The following is a 15,129-nucleotide window of genomic DNA, read 5'->3' on the forward strand; positions in this document are numbered from 1 at the left end:
GAGAACGGTGGATCTTGACTTCTTTCTGTTCCATCTCCTCCCCTTGGCACCCAGAACCAAGGCGTCCTGAGCCAGTCCCAGAATTCCTGCCCACTCACAAGGTGGCATACCTAGGGGACACTGGTCCAAGCTGGACAATGAGGTGGGGTGCTACCAGAATGGCTGCACTGTGACAGTGGCCAAAGATGAGGCGGGCAGGGAGAGAATGGCGTGGGCCACACAGGAAGGGAGACCCCCGTCTCCACAATGGTGGCCCTGCCGGGCCCAGCACCCCACGGCCCCCGCCCCGCTGGCTGCTCAGTCTGGCAATTCCTTTGCAGCCTCCTGCCAACAGCCAGCCCCCTGCCCCCACCGGTGTCCATGCCAGAGCAGCATTCCGCAGGCCTGGCTGCATCTCCCCAGCAGAGCCTGTAGCAGTCGGGTCACAAGGCTGGGCGGGACTGTGGGGCCTGGGCCTCGGCCCCGGGGCCGCTCGCCTTCTCCCGGCCCCTGTCGCGTCCCCTGGAGGATCTGCAGGCAGCGGAGGCCACCGGGTCGGTGCGTGTCTGCGGGACCCAAGTTGTGCAGGCGCGGAGCCAAGTGAGCCCCGGCTTGCTGCGGGGTGGGGCGAGGGGAGAGCCCAGACTCACCCTCGGGGCTGCGGGGCTGCGGGGCGCAGGTGGCAGCCTATGCCGGCGGGTGGGGGCCGGGGCCCGCCTCTGGGCGCAGATCAGACGCGGGCGAGCTCGCGGGCGGCCGGGCCGGCGGGAAGGGGCCGGGCGCCCAGGCCGGAGTCAGAAGGGCGGCCGGTGGGGGCGGGGGAGCGGCCGGAGGGGCCCGCGGCGTGTCCGCGCCCCCGGCCCCCCGGCCCCCGGCCCCCGACCCCGGCGCGCGGGGCGGCCTGGCCCTTTAAGCGTCCAGACGGCGGCCCCAGCTGACGTGCGGGCTCCAATCGGCGCCCCGCGCCCCCCGCCCGCTCCCGCCCGCCCGCGGCTCGGGGCGCAGCTGCTGGGCGGCCGACTCCCGCGGCCCTGCTCCGCCCGGCCGGCCGCGCCCCCGGGGCCATGGTGGCGGGGCCCTGCGCGGCGCTTCATGGAGCGGCCCCGGCCCGGCCGCCGGGGGCAGCGCGATCCCGCGGGGCCCTGTGAGCCCCCAGCGCCGCGGCACCATGGTACGCAAGGCCCCGCCTGTCCCCCCGCTTATCCGCCCACCTGCCGGGCCCTGCGCGGCGGAGCCGGGACTGCCGAGCCTGCGGGGAAGGGGTTAAACCCGGCGAGGGGGATCCTGATTCCCGGGCGCCGCCCTGGGGCCGGGCCGGGTGCGGGCCGGGTGCGGGGCGGGAGGAGGTGGGTTCCCGCCCGGCCTGGGCCACGTGGGCGCCGCAGCGGCTGGGCCGGCCGGCGGGCCTGGGGCGCCTGGGCCCGGGCTGGCGGCGGGGGCTTGTCCCCACTTGTGCCCAGACTCCTGTGTGACCTTGGGCTGCTCTCCCGCCCTCTCTGGACCTGTTTCCTGGGGGGAGGTTGGGGGCCGGCTCGGAGCAAAGTGGCACAGACACCTTCTTCCCGAAAGGAGCAGGCTGGAAGGTGTGAGCCTGCGTCCCTGGTTCAGCCCGGCGACAGAAGATCGAGGCTGGCGGAGGGGGTGGAAGGGGTGCAGCTGGACACCCCCAGGCTTTATCCTGAGCTTTCAGGAGGGCACCCGGGGCAGGTAGGGAGTCATTGGTTTTGCGATGGCGAGCACAGCTGTCCCTGATTCCATAAGCTTGTTTGGCGAGGTCCACCTGGTACCTGAGCTGCCCCTCTGGGACATGAAACCCCCTGGCGACAGGCGGCCTGACCGTTCCCCTGCTTCTGCATCTTGGCGAGGCTGGCCTGGCCTGGACACGAGCAGAGTGTGCTGCTGTAGCCGGCACAGCCATCCGCGGAGGGGTGCCTGCAGTGCCAGGGAGCTGGCACATCTGGCAGGGGAGGTACACAACTGGCGAGCCCCTGTGGGAGCTGCCAGGCCAGGGGCAGCTATGTCCTCTGGAGGAGCTGCCAGTTATGCATGTGGACAACATCTGTGTGCTCTGCCCTGGTGAAGAAGCCCATCCTGGCCGTGATGTTCTCTGCCTCCTGGAGGGCCAAGGATGGCGCTGGAGTTAGCCGGGGTACACAGTGGGAAGTGGAGTCTTGGGGGACAGTGACTCCTTTCCCTCCGATGAAGCCAGAGAGCCCTGGCCAAGCCTTACCTGGGCCCTGGGCCCTGGTCTGCACACAGGAAGGTCAGGCACTCGAGGATATGATGGGGGGGGGGGTGCAGGGTGAGCTGGGGCCCTGGGTCTGGAATGGGCTTCCCAGAACAAGCCTGGTTTGACAAGCCTTTATCCAGACAACTCCCCTTGCCACTCTTTGGCCCCCAGAGTCTTAGAAGAGCCTCTCTTGTAGACCAGCTAGCATCTTGAACCATCACTGACCTGCAGGTGGCAGGAGCTCTAAGGAGGAAGCTCCAAGTGGGGGTCACAGAGGTGCAGCTGGTTCCTCTGCTGGGAGGTACCCCAAGTGACTCTTTCTGCCTGTTAAGTCCTTAAAGACCACGGCACCCTCTCACTTGGAGCATATCCCATGTCCCTTCCAGCAGGGGAGGGGTACCCTTGGGAGAGCTGAGAGCCAGACTTGCTGCTGCTCACAGTGAGACCCTCCTGTCCCAAGCCCCAGTCCCCCACACAGCCAATAGAGTTTGTCTCAGAAGAATCAGTGAGTCAGCGGAGGGAGATGGAGAGGCTTGGCACCAGATTCCTCAGTTAGATCAGCCAGACCCAGATGGGTCAGCTGCCCAAGACGGAGGGAGAGATGGGTGTTCCTGACTAGAAGGAATGAGGCCTGGTACTGGCAGGACTCTGGCTGGGGGCCTGACCACAGATGATCTGAAATGTAGATGTCTCTGTCTACATTTGGCCCATCCACTGCTGCCCCATTGGTGGGCAGACTGGCACAGAGGTACAGGTGTAGGCTGTGAATCCCAGGGCTTCCTGGAAAGTGCTGAGAAGAGACAAGCTGATGGCTTTGTGACAGTGAGGAAACCCCTCGCACAGTCTGTGAGCTGGCTGGACAGGGCCTGAGGAGGGCTGGAAGCTCTGTGCGGCTACTCCAGCCAGACAGGTAGCTGGCAGATATTCACTGAACAGAACATCTGCCATGTGCTGGGCCCATGCAAGGGACTGGGCATCCCTGCCTGACTGTACTGCCCACCTTTGTTTGGAGGTAAGGGCATGGGGGATATAAGCTGGGAATGGCCAACTTCTCTCCTTCTCTGGGCAAGTCACAGGTCCTGGATGTGGCCCAAGAATCCAGCAGACTCCAAGGGCCTCCTTGAGGCTCCACGGGCCCCAAGGGATGTGGGGACCTAGAGGAAAAGGGTCTGAGGCAGGTCTTGGGGCCCCCAGCCTGCAAGTGGCAGAGCACAGCACAGCTGTGTGGGCCTCAGCACACATACAGAGCCTCTGTGCGTTGGGGGAGGTAATGGCAGGTGGGCCTGAGGTCAGAAGCATGGGGCGGGGGTGACCTGATTCAAACTCTGGACGACTAACGAGGGTATGGCTTGGTCTTACCAGCCTCTTCTAGCAAGGCTAGGAGGGTGGGGGAAAAAAGGTACGGGCCCTGGTATTGTCACAAACGTGTCTGCTTCTGTAGCTGTCAGATGAGGTGAGGGGTTCCCTCGGGTGCGGCCTCCAGAGGTGCATTAGCCCGAGACTGAGCAGTGAGTGAGGGGACCTGATTTTTGCTCTTGAGATGCCGGGTGGGGCAGGCTCTGCTTTATTTGTGTGGGTATGTGTGCGGGGGAGAGAATCCACGGGGTGCAGAAGTGAGGGAACAATGCTTATGTGCCCGCAGGCTATAGCTCCCCCAAAGTTCCTTGATTCAGCCATGAAAGTTCCTTTCTGGGGAACCCCTCAGCCCCTGGCCACCTCTTTCCCTTTTCCTTCCCCTTCCCTTCTGGGGTATCTTTCTGTTTCCAGGGAAATGGTAGCCAGCTAGCCCAGGAGCTGGTGTTTGGCAGGTCTTGCTGGCAAGCTGGCATTCTGCAGGGGTAGCCAGCTTCGGCTTGAATTCAGGTCTCCCGGTTTGGGTTTCAGCTCCTCTCCTTGATGGTAGAGGCGTTCCCCCCCCCCCATCTCTCCTTGATGGTAGAGGCGTTTCCCCCTCACCCCCCGCTTTCCTCAGCCTTGGCCTGACCTGCTCCCCCCGCCCCGCAGTTGCTGGTTGAGAAGACCACCGACACTCCGGCGGCCGAGTTCTCGCTGGTGGAGGACGTAGCACTGCACTTCGCCTGCTTGATGGGCCGCCTGAATGAGCAGCGCCTCTTCCAGCCTGACCTCTGCGACGTGGACCTGGTGCTGGTGCCCCAGCGCAGCGTCTTCCCAGCACACAAAGGGGTGCTGGCCGCCTACAGCCAGTTCTTCCACTCGCTCTTCACCCAGAACAAGCAGCTGCAGCGTGTGGAGCTCTCACTGGAGGCGCTGGCCCCCAGCGGCCTGCAGCAGATCCTCAACTTCATCTACACGTCCAAGCTGCTGGTCAACTCAGCCAACGTCCACGAGGTGCTGAGTGCTGCCTCGCTCCTGCAGATGGCTGACATCGCCGCATCCTGCCAGGAGCTGCTGGACGCCCGCTCCCTGGGGCCACCGGGGCCCGGCACCGTGGCCCTGACCCAGCCGACCGCAGGCTGCACCCCACCCTACTACTGTGACATCAAGCAGGAGGCTGACGCTCCGGGCCTGCCCAAGATCTTCGCTCGAGAGGGCCCTGACCCCTACTCGGTGCGTGTAGAGGACGGTGGCACCGTGCCTGCTGCCGCTGGGCCAGCCCAGCCTTTCTTCAAAGAGGAGAAGGAGGGCGGCGTGGACGAGGCTGAGGCTGGTGGGGCCCCGGCCAGCTTGTGCAAGCTGGAGGGCGGGGAGGGGTTGGGGGAAGAGCTTGGGGGTTCTGGCACATACAGCCGCCGGGAGCAGTCCCAGATCATCGTGGAGGTGAACCTCAACAACCAGACACTTCACGTGTCCACGGGCCCCGAGGGGAAGCCGGGGGCTGCTGCCAACCCAGCCACCGTGGTGCTGGGCAGGGAGGACGGGCTGCAGAGACACTCGGAGGAGGAGGAAGAGGAGGAGGAAGAGGAGGAAGAAGAGGAGGAGGGGGGTGGCAGTGGAGGGGAAGAGGAGGAAGAAGAGGAGGAGGGTGGTGGTAGTGGAGGGGAAGAGGAGGAGGAAGAGGAGGAGGAGGGGGGTGGCAGTGGGGAGGAAGAAGAGGAGGAAAGTCACAGTGAGCAGGGTCAAGAGAGCGAGGGGGAGGGGGAGGCGGGGGCCCAGCAGGGGCCAGCAGGACCCGGGGGGAGCCGGAGCGGCCTGTCGGACCCCCCTCCCCACAGTCGAATGGCCACGAGGTCCGGGGAGAACGCCCAGCGCCCGGGTCCCCCAGAGCCGGAGGAGAGTGGGCGTCGGGGCGGGAAGCGGCCAAAGGCGGCTCCCGGGGTGGCCGCTGCACCTGCTCGGGGGCCGCAGGCCGCTGACGGACTAGGGCCCAAGGTGAAGCTGGAGGAGAAGCAGCACCACCCGTGCCAGAAGTGCCCTCGAGTGTTCAACAACCGCTGGTACCTGGAGAAACACATGAACGTGACCCACAGCCGCATGCAGATCTGCGACCAGTGTGGCAAGCGCTTCCTGCTGGAAAGCGAGCTGCTGCTGCACCGGCAGACGGACTGCGAACGCAACATCCAGGTGGGTGGCGGGGCAGGCGGCCAGGCTGCCAGTGCCACACGCTCTGGGGAGACCAGATGCGGCTCACAGGCTGAACCCAGGCCTCGGTGGTGAGAGCGCAGAGACACTGCCAGAATATGGCGCTGCTGAGCACAGGCACCAGCACAGGGGAGGACAGGAGGGGTGAGCCCAGAGGGGCCACCATGTGTCAGCCGCGTGTCACTTACCGGAAAGGCTGAGTGACTCGAGGGGCAGGGAGGCAGGAGGAAGCCGCCCGCCTTCAGCATTTTGCAGATGTCAGCCGGCATGGCTGTGGGGCAGAGGCTGGGTGAAGAAATCTGGGAGAGTAGGGACTGCAGGGGCCTCAGTGGAGAGCTGCCAGGCAGGGAGAGGCTGTGAGCGCAGGCTTTCTGGGCAGGGATTTTTTTTTACCTTTTGTGGCTGAGAGGGGTGGGGAGAGTAGGCGTGTGCTAATTGCCTGAACTGATTGCTAATTGCGCACACTGTAAAGACAGTGCTACCTGAGGCTCACCTGGTCTCCCGCCCCACCCCCACGTACCTGTCCCCACTTGCTTGCCCGCTGGGCGGCTCTTTAACTCCACCTGCCACATCTCGGGTCCCTTCTGACCTGTACACCCTGATCGGGTTTCTGCTGAGCCTTGGCACAGCTGCCAGGCCTCTGGAGGGTGTCCTGCACAGCCGGGCAGGGTGAGGGTCCAGGGGGAGAGGAGGGACGGAGTGTGACTCCAGAGTTTCTACCACTCTGTGACTGATGGGACCTGGTGTCCCCTGCAGTTCTGCCCCAGCCAGCCCTCTGGGACCTGTCACCTTGGGAATCTGCATGGTGTTAGGGCATGGTGTTAGAGTCCCAGCTGGCCACTGGGGCAGCAGAAAGAGGACCCCGACTCTACCAGGGCCTCCTCCTCAAACTGCGTGTATCGCCTTAGACGTGCTGTGACCCTTCAGCCTAAATGTCTCCTCTCTGTGGAGATGCCTTGTTAGAGCACAGACGAAGGGTTTCCTGGAGGAAGTGACCCCAGATGCTGGCTCCGTCAGTTTAGAGATGCAGAAGAGTGTTTGGGTTACTGTCCCCAGCTCCTGGCACTGGATTCAGTTTTTATTTATTTACTTATTCCCTTTTGTCCTTGTTTTATTGTTGTAGTTATTATTATTGTTGTTATTGTCATTGTTGTTGGATAGGGCAGAGAGAAATAGAGAGAGGAGGGGAGGATAGAGAGGGGGAGAGAAAGACAGACACCTGCAGACCTGCTTCACCGCCTGTGAAGCGACTCCCCTGCAGTTGGAGAACCAGGGGGCTCGAACCGGGATCCTTACACTGGTCCCTGCTCTTTGCACCACCTGCTAGATTCAGTTCTTATAGGATACCCAGGGCTCACTCTCCAGTATAGCTCAAGTGGGGAAACTGAGGCCCAGCGAGGGGCAGGGACTCATGCTAGGCCATGCGGTTTTGAGTCAGGACCCAGGGCCTAATAGCCTCTCACCCCACAGTGTGTCACATGTGGCAAAGCTTTTAAGAAGCTCTGGTCCCTCCACGAACACAACAAGATCGTGCACGGCTATGCAGAGAAGAAGTTCTCATGTGAGATCTGTGAAAAGAAGTTCTACACCATGGCTCACGTGCGCAAGCATATGGTTGGTAAGTCCAGGCTGGTGGGGCTGTGGCCTGGGGGACTGGAAACAGGATCAGGCCAGCTTCTGGGTTTAGTGGGTTTGCACATCCAAGGAAAGTGTGAGGGCCCCCTCTCAGCTGGGAGACCTGGAGAGGCTGTTTGTGCTGGCATGTGTGGCCTGGCCATGTCCAGCCGGGCAGGCTGCACACAGCACAGGGCCTCCTGGACAAGACGGCTGGCAGGGAGCAGGACACAGCTGGCATACTGCTCACCAGGCTGTGCACCCTGGCATAGGGTGATATCTGCCAGGGAAAGAGCACTTCTGGCTGCACTTCACAGAATGGTCTGGGGCTGGCATGGTATGTGTCGGGTCACTCAGCTTCCAGGAACCAGCCCGGTCAGCCGGAGCACCTTCCTTTGCTTACTCAGGGCCTGGGGTTCACAGGAAGGATGACCAAACCAGGCAGTGTGTCCCTGCCCGGTCCTGCCCCACGTGTGAGCTCACTAGGAGTTGGGTTCTCAGCCAGGAGCATGCTGGGTAGTCTGGACTTGGCTTCTCCAGCTTAAGCTCTGGGCTCCCTGTCTCTGGTTGATTCCTGCAGGGTCTTTCTGAAAGAGCTCGTTGGGTCTCACCGACCCACAGGTCCCTGAGGGCAGCTGGGGTGGGGGAGATTCTGCTGAGGACTTTGGACTTGTGTGCGCATCATCCCTGGGCGACTCGGAGCCTCTCCGAAGAGGAAGATGCTGAGCCCATAGGAGCCACGCAGGGAGCTGGTGGCTGGACCAGGATTTGAGCAGAGGCCAGTTCCACCTTAGATCCTAGGTCTGCTCCCGGAGCTTTAGGGAGTGAGGCAGCCTTGGCCACTTCCCCTGGACAGAGGCTAGGTCCGACCAAGCCTCAGAACAGAAGGGGATATCTGGCCTGGAAAGGAGGTGGCCTGGTGGAGCAGGAGGGGGCTGGCTGGGTGGGTGGGTGGAGGTGTCAGCCCCGGGTCCTTGAGGCCAGCTCTGGGGGAGCTGGTGCTCCAGGCTGCCTGGAGATGGGGTGTGGGTCCAGTGTGAGGTGTGAGAAGCAGGGACTCCCTGAGATGTGACTTCATGAGGCCTGCTGCCTTGTAGCCCATACCAAGGACATGCCCTTCACCTGTGAGACCTGTGGGAAGTCCTTCAAGCGCAGCATGTCTCTCAAGGTGCACTCGCTGCAGCACTCTGGCGAGAAGCCCTTCAGATGTGAGGTGAGTTCCCTTCTCCCGAGCCCCAGACCAGGAGCAGCATCTGCCTGAAAACTGGAGGATTAGGAGTCGCTTGCAGGGCTCAGAAAAAGGGACCACCCTCTAGGGTCACACAGACAGCTGACCACCCGTTTCCGCTCCCCACCCACACCTAGCCCACCCCTCAGGAAGGCTGCACACGTCACAGCCATGGTGGCAGGCTTTCTGGGAAGTGGAGGATCAGTACAGAGAGACAGACAGAGGTGCGGATGGGAGGAGGGGTCTTCCCACATGGAGGCAGGATGAAGGGGCCTGCAACCTCCAGCGCGAGGGCTCCCAGCACCCTGCAGCCTCTTCTCACTTTGGACCCTTCTGCTGGGGCCCCGCACGGCTGAGGCCACGCGGCCCACCCCAGGGGCACCTCTGCAGCCAGGAGCTGTGTCTGTATGTCCTGCCTGGCCCCTGCCTTCCTTCCCTGAAGGCCACTCCCTACTCTTCCGGGCCCCGCCCCTCCTCCCTCCCTCAGAACTGCAACGAGCGCTTCCAGTACAAGTACCAGCTGCGGTCACACATGAGCATCCACATTGGCCACAAACAGTTCATGTGCCAGTGGTGCGGCAAGGACTTCAACATGAAGCAGTACTTCGACGAGCACATGAAAACTCACACAGGTAGGGTTGCGCTGGCCAGTCCCTCTGCATTGGCTGCCCCAGTTCACCTTCCTGCCCACCTGCCTGTTCACCTCACTGCCCACCTGCCTCAGTTCACCTCGCTGCCCACTTGCCTGTTCACCTCGCTGCCCACTTGCCTGTTCACCTCACTGCCCACCTGCCTCAGTTCACCTCGCTGCCCACCTGCCTGTTCACCTCGCTGCCCACCTGCCTATTCACCTTGCTGCCCACCTGCCTGTCCACCTCGCTGTCCCCCTGCCTGTCCACCTCGCTGTCCCCCTGCCTGTTCACCTCGCTGCCCACCTGCCTGTCCACCTCGCTGTCCCCCTGCCTGTCCACCTCGCTGCCCAACTGCCTGTCCACCTCACTGCCCACCTGCCTGTCCACCTCGCTGCCCACCTGCCTGTCCACCTCGCTGTCCCCCTGCCTGTCCACCTTGCTGCCCACCTGCCTGTCCACCTCGCTGTCCCCCTGCCTGTTCACCTCGCTGCCCCCCTGCCTCAGTTCACCTCACTGCCCACCTGCCTCAGTTCACCTCGCTGTCCCCCTGCCTATTCACCTCGCTGCCCACCTGCCTGTCCACCTGGCTGTCCCCCTGCCTGTCCACCTCGCTGTCCCCCTGCCTGTTCACCTCGCTGTCCCCCTGCCTGTCCACCTCACTGCCCACCTGCCTCAGTTCACCTCGCTGCCCACTTGCCTGTTCACCTCGCTGCCCACTTGCCTGTTCACCTCACTGCCCACCTGCCTCAGTTCACCTCGCTGCCCACCTGCCTGTTCACCTCGCTGCCCACCTGCCTATTCACCTTGCTGTCCCCCTGCCTGTCCACCTCGCTGTCCCCCTGCCTCAGTTCACCTCGCTGCCCACCTGCCTATTCACCTCGCTGCCCACCTGCCTGTCCACCTCGCTGTCCCCCTGCCTGTCCACCTCGCTGTCCCCCTGCCTGTTCACCTCGCTGTCCCCCTGCCTGTCCACCTCGCTGTCCCCCTGCCTGTCCACCTCGCTGTCCCCCTGCCTGTCCACCTCGCTGTCCCCCTGCCTGTCCACCTCGCTGCCCACCTCGCTGTCCCCCTGCCTGTCCACCTCGCTGCCCCCCTGCCTGTCCACCTCGCTGCCCACCTCGCTGTCCCCCTGCCTGTCCACCTCGCTGTCCCCCTGCCTGTCCACCTCGCTGCCCACCTCGCTGTCCCCCTGCCTGTCCACCTCGCTGTCCCCCTGCCTGTCCACCTCGCTGCCCACCTCGCTGTCCCCCTGCCTGTCCACCTCGCTGTCCCCCTGCCTGTCCACCTCGCTGCCCACCTGCCTGTTCACCTCGCTGTCCCCCTGCCTGTCCACCTCGCTGTCCCCCTGCCTGTCCACCTCGCTGCCCACCTGCCTGTTCACCTCGCTGTCCCCCTGCCTGTCCACCTCGCTGCCCACCTTGCAGCGCGGTGTCCGGGGGCGGGTGCGGCCAGCACGGGGCGGGGTGACGCGTGTGGCTCGGGTGGGCTGTGGTTGCCCCCGCAGTGACGCCCCCGCCCCCTGCCCGCCCAGGGGAGAAGCCGTACATCTGCGAGATCTGCGGCAAGAGCTTCACCAGCCGGCCCAACATGAAGCGGCACCGACGCACGCACACCGGCGAGAAGCCCTACCCCTGCGACGTGTGCGGCCAGCGCTTCCGCTTCTCCAACATGCTCAAGGCGCACAAGGAGAAGTGCTTCCGCGTCAGCCTCCCGCTGGACGGCCCGGCCCCCGCCGCCCCTGCCGCCGCCCTGCCCCTGCTTCCCGGCCCGGCGCCCGCCCCCGCCCCCGCCCCGCCGCCGCACCTGCCGCCGCCGCCCCCGCTCTTCCCCGCGGGCGGGAGGCTGGGCGCAGACCACTAGCCTCGCCGGCGCCCCGGGGCGCCCCCTGCCGGAGGCTGCGAGGACCGCGGGCACCCGGGGGGCGCCGCCTCGCGCCCAAGTGCCCCTCTCACTCCGTGGAGTCTTTCCTTCTCTCTTTCTGTTTTTATTTCTGAAGCGGAGGGAAAGAGCCCGGGCAGTGGCCCCTGCAGGCGAGGGTGTCACGGCGACAGAGGGAAGGGTCGGGCCGGGTCGCCCGGGCTGGGTCGGCGGGAGGCTGGGCACCGGGCGGAGGCGGGACCGGCACGCAGCTGGGTGCAGCGGCGGGTGCGGGCTGCAGGGCCTGGACCCCCGGGATGGGCTGGACCCCGGGATGGGCTGGACCCCCGGGATGGGCTGGACCCCCGGGATGGGTCGTCTCTGTTTTTGGGCACCTGCCGGCAGGCGCTCCTGCGCCCAGGATGGCTCTGCACCGCGGGCCTCCGGGTGGGCAGCCGGGCTGGCTCCTGTTGCACCGGTCCTGGGGGGCCACAGGGAGGAGGCCCTGGACGGGGTGGGCCAAGGAACAGCACTCCGGGAGGCGGCTTTGGGCAAAGGGTCTAAGGCTCAAGGTGCTATCGGTGGGGCAGGGGGTGAGGATGCCTTGCCCACCCCTCACCAGCTGCCCTGGCTGTGTCTCCACACCCGAGGGAGGTGTGTGTGTGTCTGTCTGTCCTCACTCCCCGCGGACAGTGCCAGGCCTCTCTCCCTTTGACTCGGTTGTTGGGCCCGGCCTTGGGGTCCGTCGTGGGCCCCTGTGCTAGGTGAGGTGCTGGGGTACCTGGAGCACAGCCTGTTTGGGGCTTTGCAGCTGGCCATGGGAGGGTCCCTGGGGACTCCAGCCTGTGCCCAAGGCTCGAGCCCATAGGACCAATACTAACAGAATACCCCTTTTTTTGTTGTCATTTAACATCTTTATGCCTGCCTTTAAAATGGGCAGGGAGGATCCATAAGCTACATGTTTCCTAGTTAAGCTCTTTCCCATTGTGTTTATATGGTTTTGTTTGTTATACTCTCTGCACCTTAAACCCCCCCCCACGACTACCCCTGCACCACCACCCTTCACAGCATGGCTGGAGTGGGGAGAGGCCTGAGCCCAAGGAGGGGCAGTGTGGAGGGGGCACTGGACCCCATCAAGGGCGCCAGAAGCCCCTCTCTGACTTCCCTGTGAGGCCTGTGGCACTGGGGCAGGGGACTGGGAACATTTTAATCATCAATAAACGAAGCACTTTATTCTGTACAGACGTGGGCAGGCCCAAGGAGCCTGAGTGATTTGAGGATTCATAATCCACGCCACACAGCCTTGCCTGTTTTCTGGGCTCAGGGGACAGTGCCCTGGCCTGGTTCGGTCTGGGGCTGCAGAGAGTAGGTACAAGTACAGACTCTCAGGTGCCCCTGCAGTTCTGGGGTGAGGGGGAAGAAGGTGGGCTTCTCCAGAGAGAGGAAGACTCCCCGCTTCCACACTCCCTCACCCCACCGCTGGGGGCCAGACCCTTGGCATTAGTTCAGCCATCCCCCTCGCCCCAGACACCTGCTTTACTGTAGCTGTCTCCCTCTCCCTTCATCTCTGGGCTTCCATGATGTCCTCAGGGTCCCCTTCCCCAGTCTCCCCTGCATTGCTATTTCTAACCTCTGGTTCTAGTGCCTGGCAGCTCCTCAAAGCTGGCTCACAGTTTTCGAAAAAAAAAAAAATTAAAGTTGGTCTCCCTCCCCCCCCCCCCCAGCAGGCTATAGAACAGGACTTCAGTGGGTTCCTCAACCCGTCACTCACCAGACCCTGCCGTGGAGGCTGGCAGCCTAGGCACCTACTAAACCCACTGCAGCCTTAGTGCGCCTGGGGGCTTTCCTTCCGGTGTGTTGGGCGATCCTCGTTGAGCAGAGGCCAAAAGTGGGTGTAGGGGAGCTGACAGCAAAGCCCCACCCCAGGGTTTGGGTTCCTGTGTGCCTTCCCCACTAAGGGTAGGAGAGGGTCCCGGAGGCAGGCTGGACTCTGGTCAAAGTGGTTATTGTAGCTGTAGGCTTGGGCAGCCCCCTCCCGGGCCAGTCCCAGTGGAAACAGAGCTCTGTGTCCTGGTGCTAAGAGCTCCTTTTGCTCTGGGCCAGTGTGGTGGGGGCTCCCTCCTGGCCAGGCCACGTGGGTCTGAAGCAATAACGAACCTCTGCAGTGCCAGTATGGAGAGGTTTTCCGTTTTCTTTTTTCTTTTTTTTTTTTTAAAGCAAATTAACAAGCACCTGGGTATTGGAGTTGGGGGAGCTGGGGCATCCCACCCTCTTCACAGGGTTGGTAGGGAAGGGGCTCGGGATCACCGTGTGGGAGATTTCTCTGTCCAGCTGAACTCAGCACAACTGGTCCAGAATTTGGGTTTGGCTTCTTAGCTGCTCCTGGGCAGTCTGGTCTTGAGACAGCCGGGGGGAGTGCACCTCAAGACCCATGACCATAGTCAGAGCCGCAGCCTCCAGCCCTGGCATGTGCAGCTACTGTGGCCTTCACAGGGGGCTCAGAAGGCCTGTGCCCAGGCACGTGGACCCATTGATGTCTGGTCATATGTAGCCCCGAGTGCATGGGGACAGCAGGAGGGAGGAGATGAGAGTGAAGGAATAAAGTCAGTACAACTGTCCCATGGCCCAGCCTCTTCTTTACCTGTTGCCTGCCCTGTTGGCTGGGGAGATGTGGGCCACGGCGAAGAGGGTGTAGACCCGACAGCATGGCCGCAGGACACACAAGTGTCGATGCTCTGAGGCATCTTCCTACCCTTCCTCTCATAGGGGTGGGCAGGGCTTCAGAGGGCATACCAGGGTCAGGAGCTGAGACTAGAATAGCAAGTTCCCACAACAGAGTGCTGAGCCTTGGGCAGGATGCAGAAAGGACTTTAGAGCAGGTGTCCCAGAGTGCTGGGAGGTAGCTCACCTGATAAAGCACACACATTGCCTGCCATACAATCACAGAGCAGTGGTGGTGTGTGTCCATCTCTCCCCCTTGTCATCTGTTAAAAAAACAAAAAACACTGGGATTGGTGGAGTGCCAATGGTGACCTTGGTGACAATGAAAAAGACACCCTGGGGCTGCTGAGGCTGAAGCGCCCACAGGAATCAGGGTTCCTGAAATAGTAGTTTTGTGTGAGTGTCACATGGGGACCCCAAGAACAGTGAGGGCCAGCCGGTGCTGTTGGCATGTTTAACCCAATGTGGATTTGCCCCCAGGCCAGTACGTCTGCAGGTGTCAGGTATCAGGAGCTGCTGTGGCATCTGGAAGGACAAAGCAGATGCAAGGCAGGTGGTCGCCTCTGGGCAGGTTGCCACAGGCTCTCTGGGACCCGAGTGACTTCACCAGCTCAGGGAGCACTGGCTCTCTGCATCCCAGGGATACTTGGTGAATGAAACCTAAGTCAGGGGCTCATACACTGCAGTTTGACTTGGCACAGGGAGTGGCTGATGGACCATTTTAGGAGGGAGAGGGAGCTGGCTGCAGCTGAGTCACTGAGCAGCCAGAGGGGAGGCATAGGCTCCCCAGATGTGGCCGTTTGTTTTCCTATACAATTCCACTTGGTGAGAGATGGGGCTACCTTAGATAACCATGAAAATGGGGCTCAGTGAAGGATCAAAGGTCTGCTTGCTCTCTGGTCGTCTGTGAGGTTTCTGTTTCTATCTCTGATCTCGGACCTTCTTGCTGTCCACCTGTGCATCGTGCCTGTCTTTTTCCCTTCAGGTCCTTTCCCATTGTCATTATGTAGCCAGCTTCACAGTCCTGAATCTGAGGCACATACCTGGCTAGGCTTGGAAGCAGATGGGTTGTGGATGGTGGGCACTGAGGTTGGCATATCTAGGGCACTCACTCACCCTGGTTTTGTTCTTTGGGACTGAACAGATCACTCACGCCTCCCATCCTGTAGCATGTCACACAGTGTGAGGCCTCTGGAGGAGCTGGGCTTCCCTTCCCCTGGAGAATAAAAGGGGCTGAGAGATGCAGAAGGGATGCATCCTTGCTTAGCACTCCAGCCTACCTACCCATCCTCCCATGGTGTGGTTTTCTGGAGCCATGACTGGTGAGC

The 15,129-nt window shown here is 62.6% G+C and overlaps 1 protein-coding gene across 4 annotated transcripts; it reads left to right on the forward strand.

Moving 5' to 3' along the window:
* Window positions 1-390: 390 nt before the first annotated feature.
* Window positions 391-13,703, forward strand: ZBTB47 (zinc finger and BTB domain containing 47). Of its 4 annotated transcripts, none has more exons than XM_060180377.1 (6): window positions 391-533; window positions 4,214-5,731; window positions 7,220-7,367; window positions 8,461-8,576; window positions 9,079-9,223; window positions 10,755-13,703. In XM_060180377.1, the coding sequence occupies exons 2-6, from the start codon at window positions 4,295-4,297 to the stop codon at window positions 11,081-11,083; spliced, it is 2,175 nt and encodes a 724-aa protein (XP_060036360.1). In that variant the 5' UTR covers window positions 391-533; window positions 4,214-4,294; the 3' UTR covers window positions 11,084-13,703. The 4 variants fall into 4 exon arrangements, with proteins under 4 accessions (XP_060036360.1, XP_060036358.1, XP_060036357.1 ...); XM_060180375.1 differs by having other exon boundaries at window positions 401-537; XM_060180374.1 differs by lacking the exon at window positions 391-533 and adding an exon at window positions 591-1,150.
* The last annotated feature ends 1,426 nt before the right edge of the window (window positions 13,704-15,129 follow it).

The sequence above is a fragment of the Erinaceus europaeus genome, chromosome 21 (genome assembly GCF_950295315.1).
Source record: "Erinaceus europaeus chromosome 21, mEriEur2.1, whole genome shotgun sequence".
NCBI classification, from domain to species: domain Eukaryota; kingdom Metazoa; phylum Chordata; class Mammalia; order Eulipotyphla; family Erinaceidae; genus Erinaceus; species Erinaceus europaeus.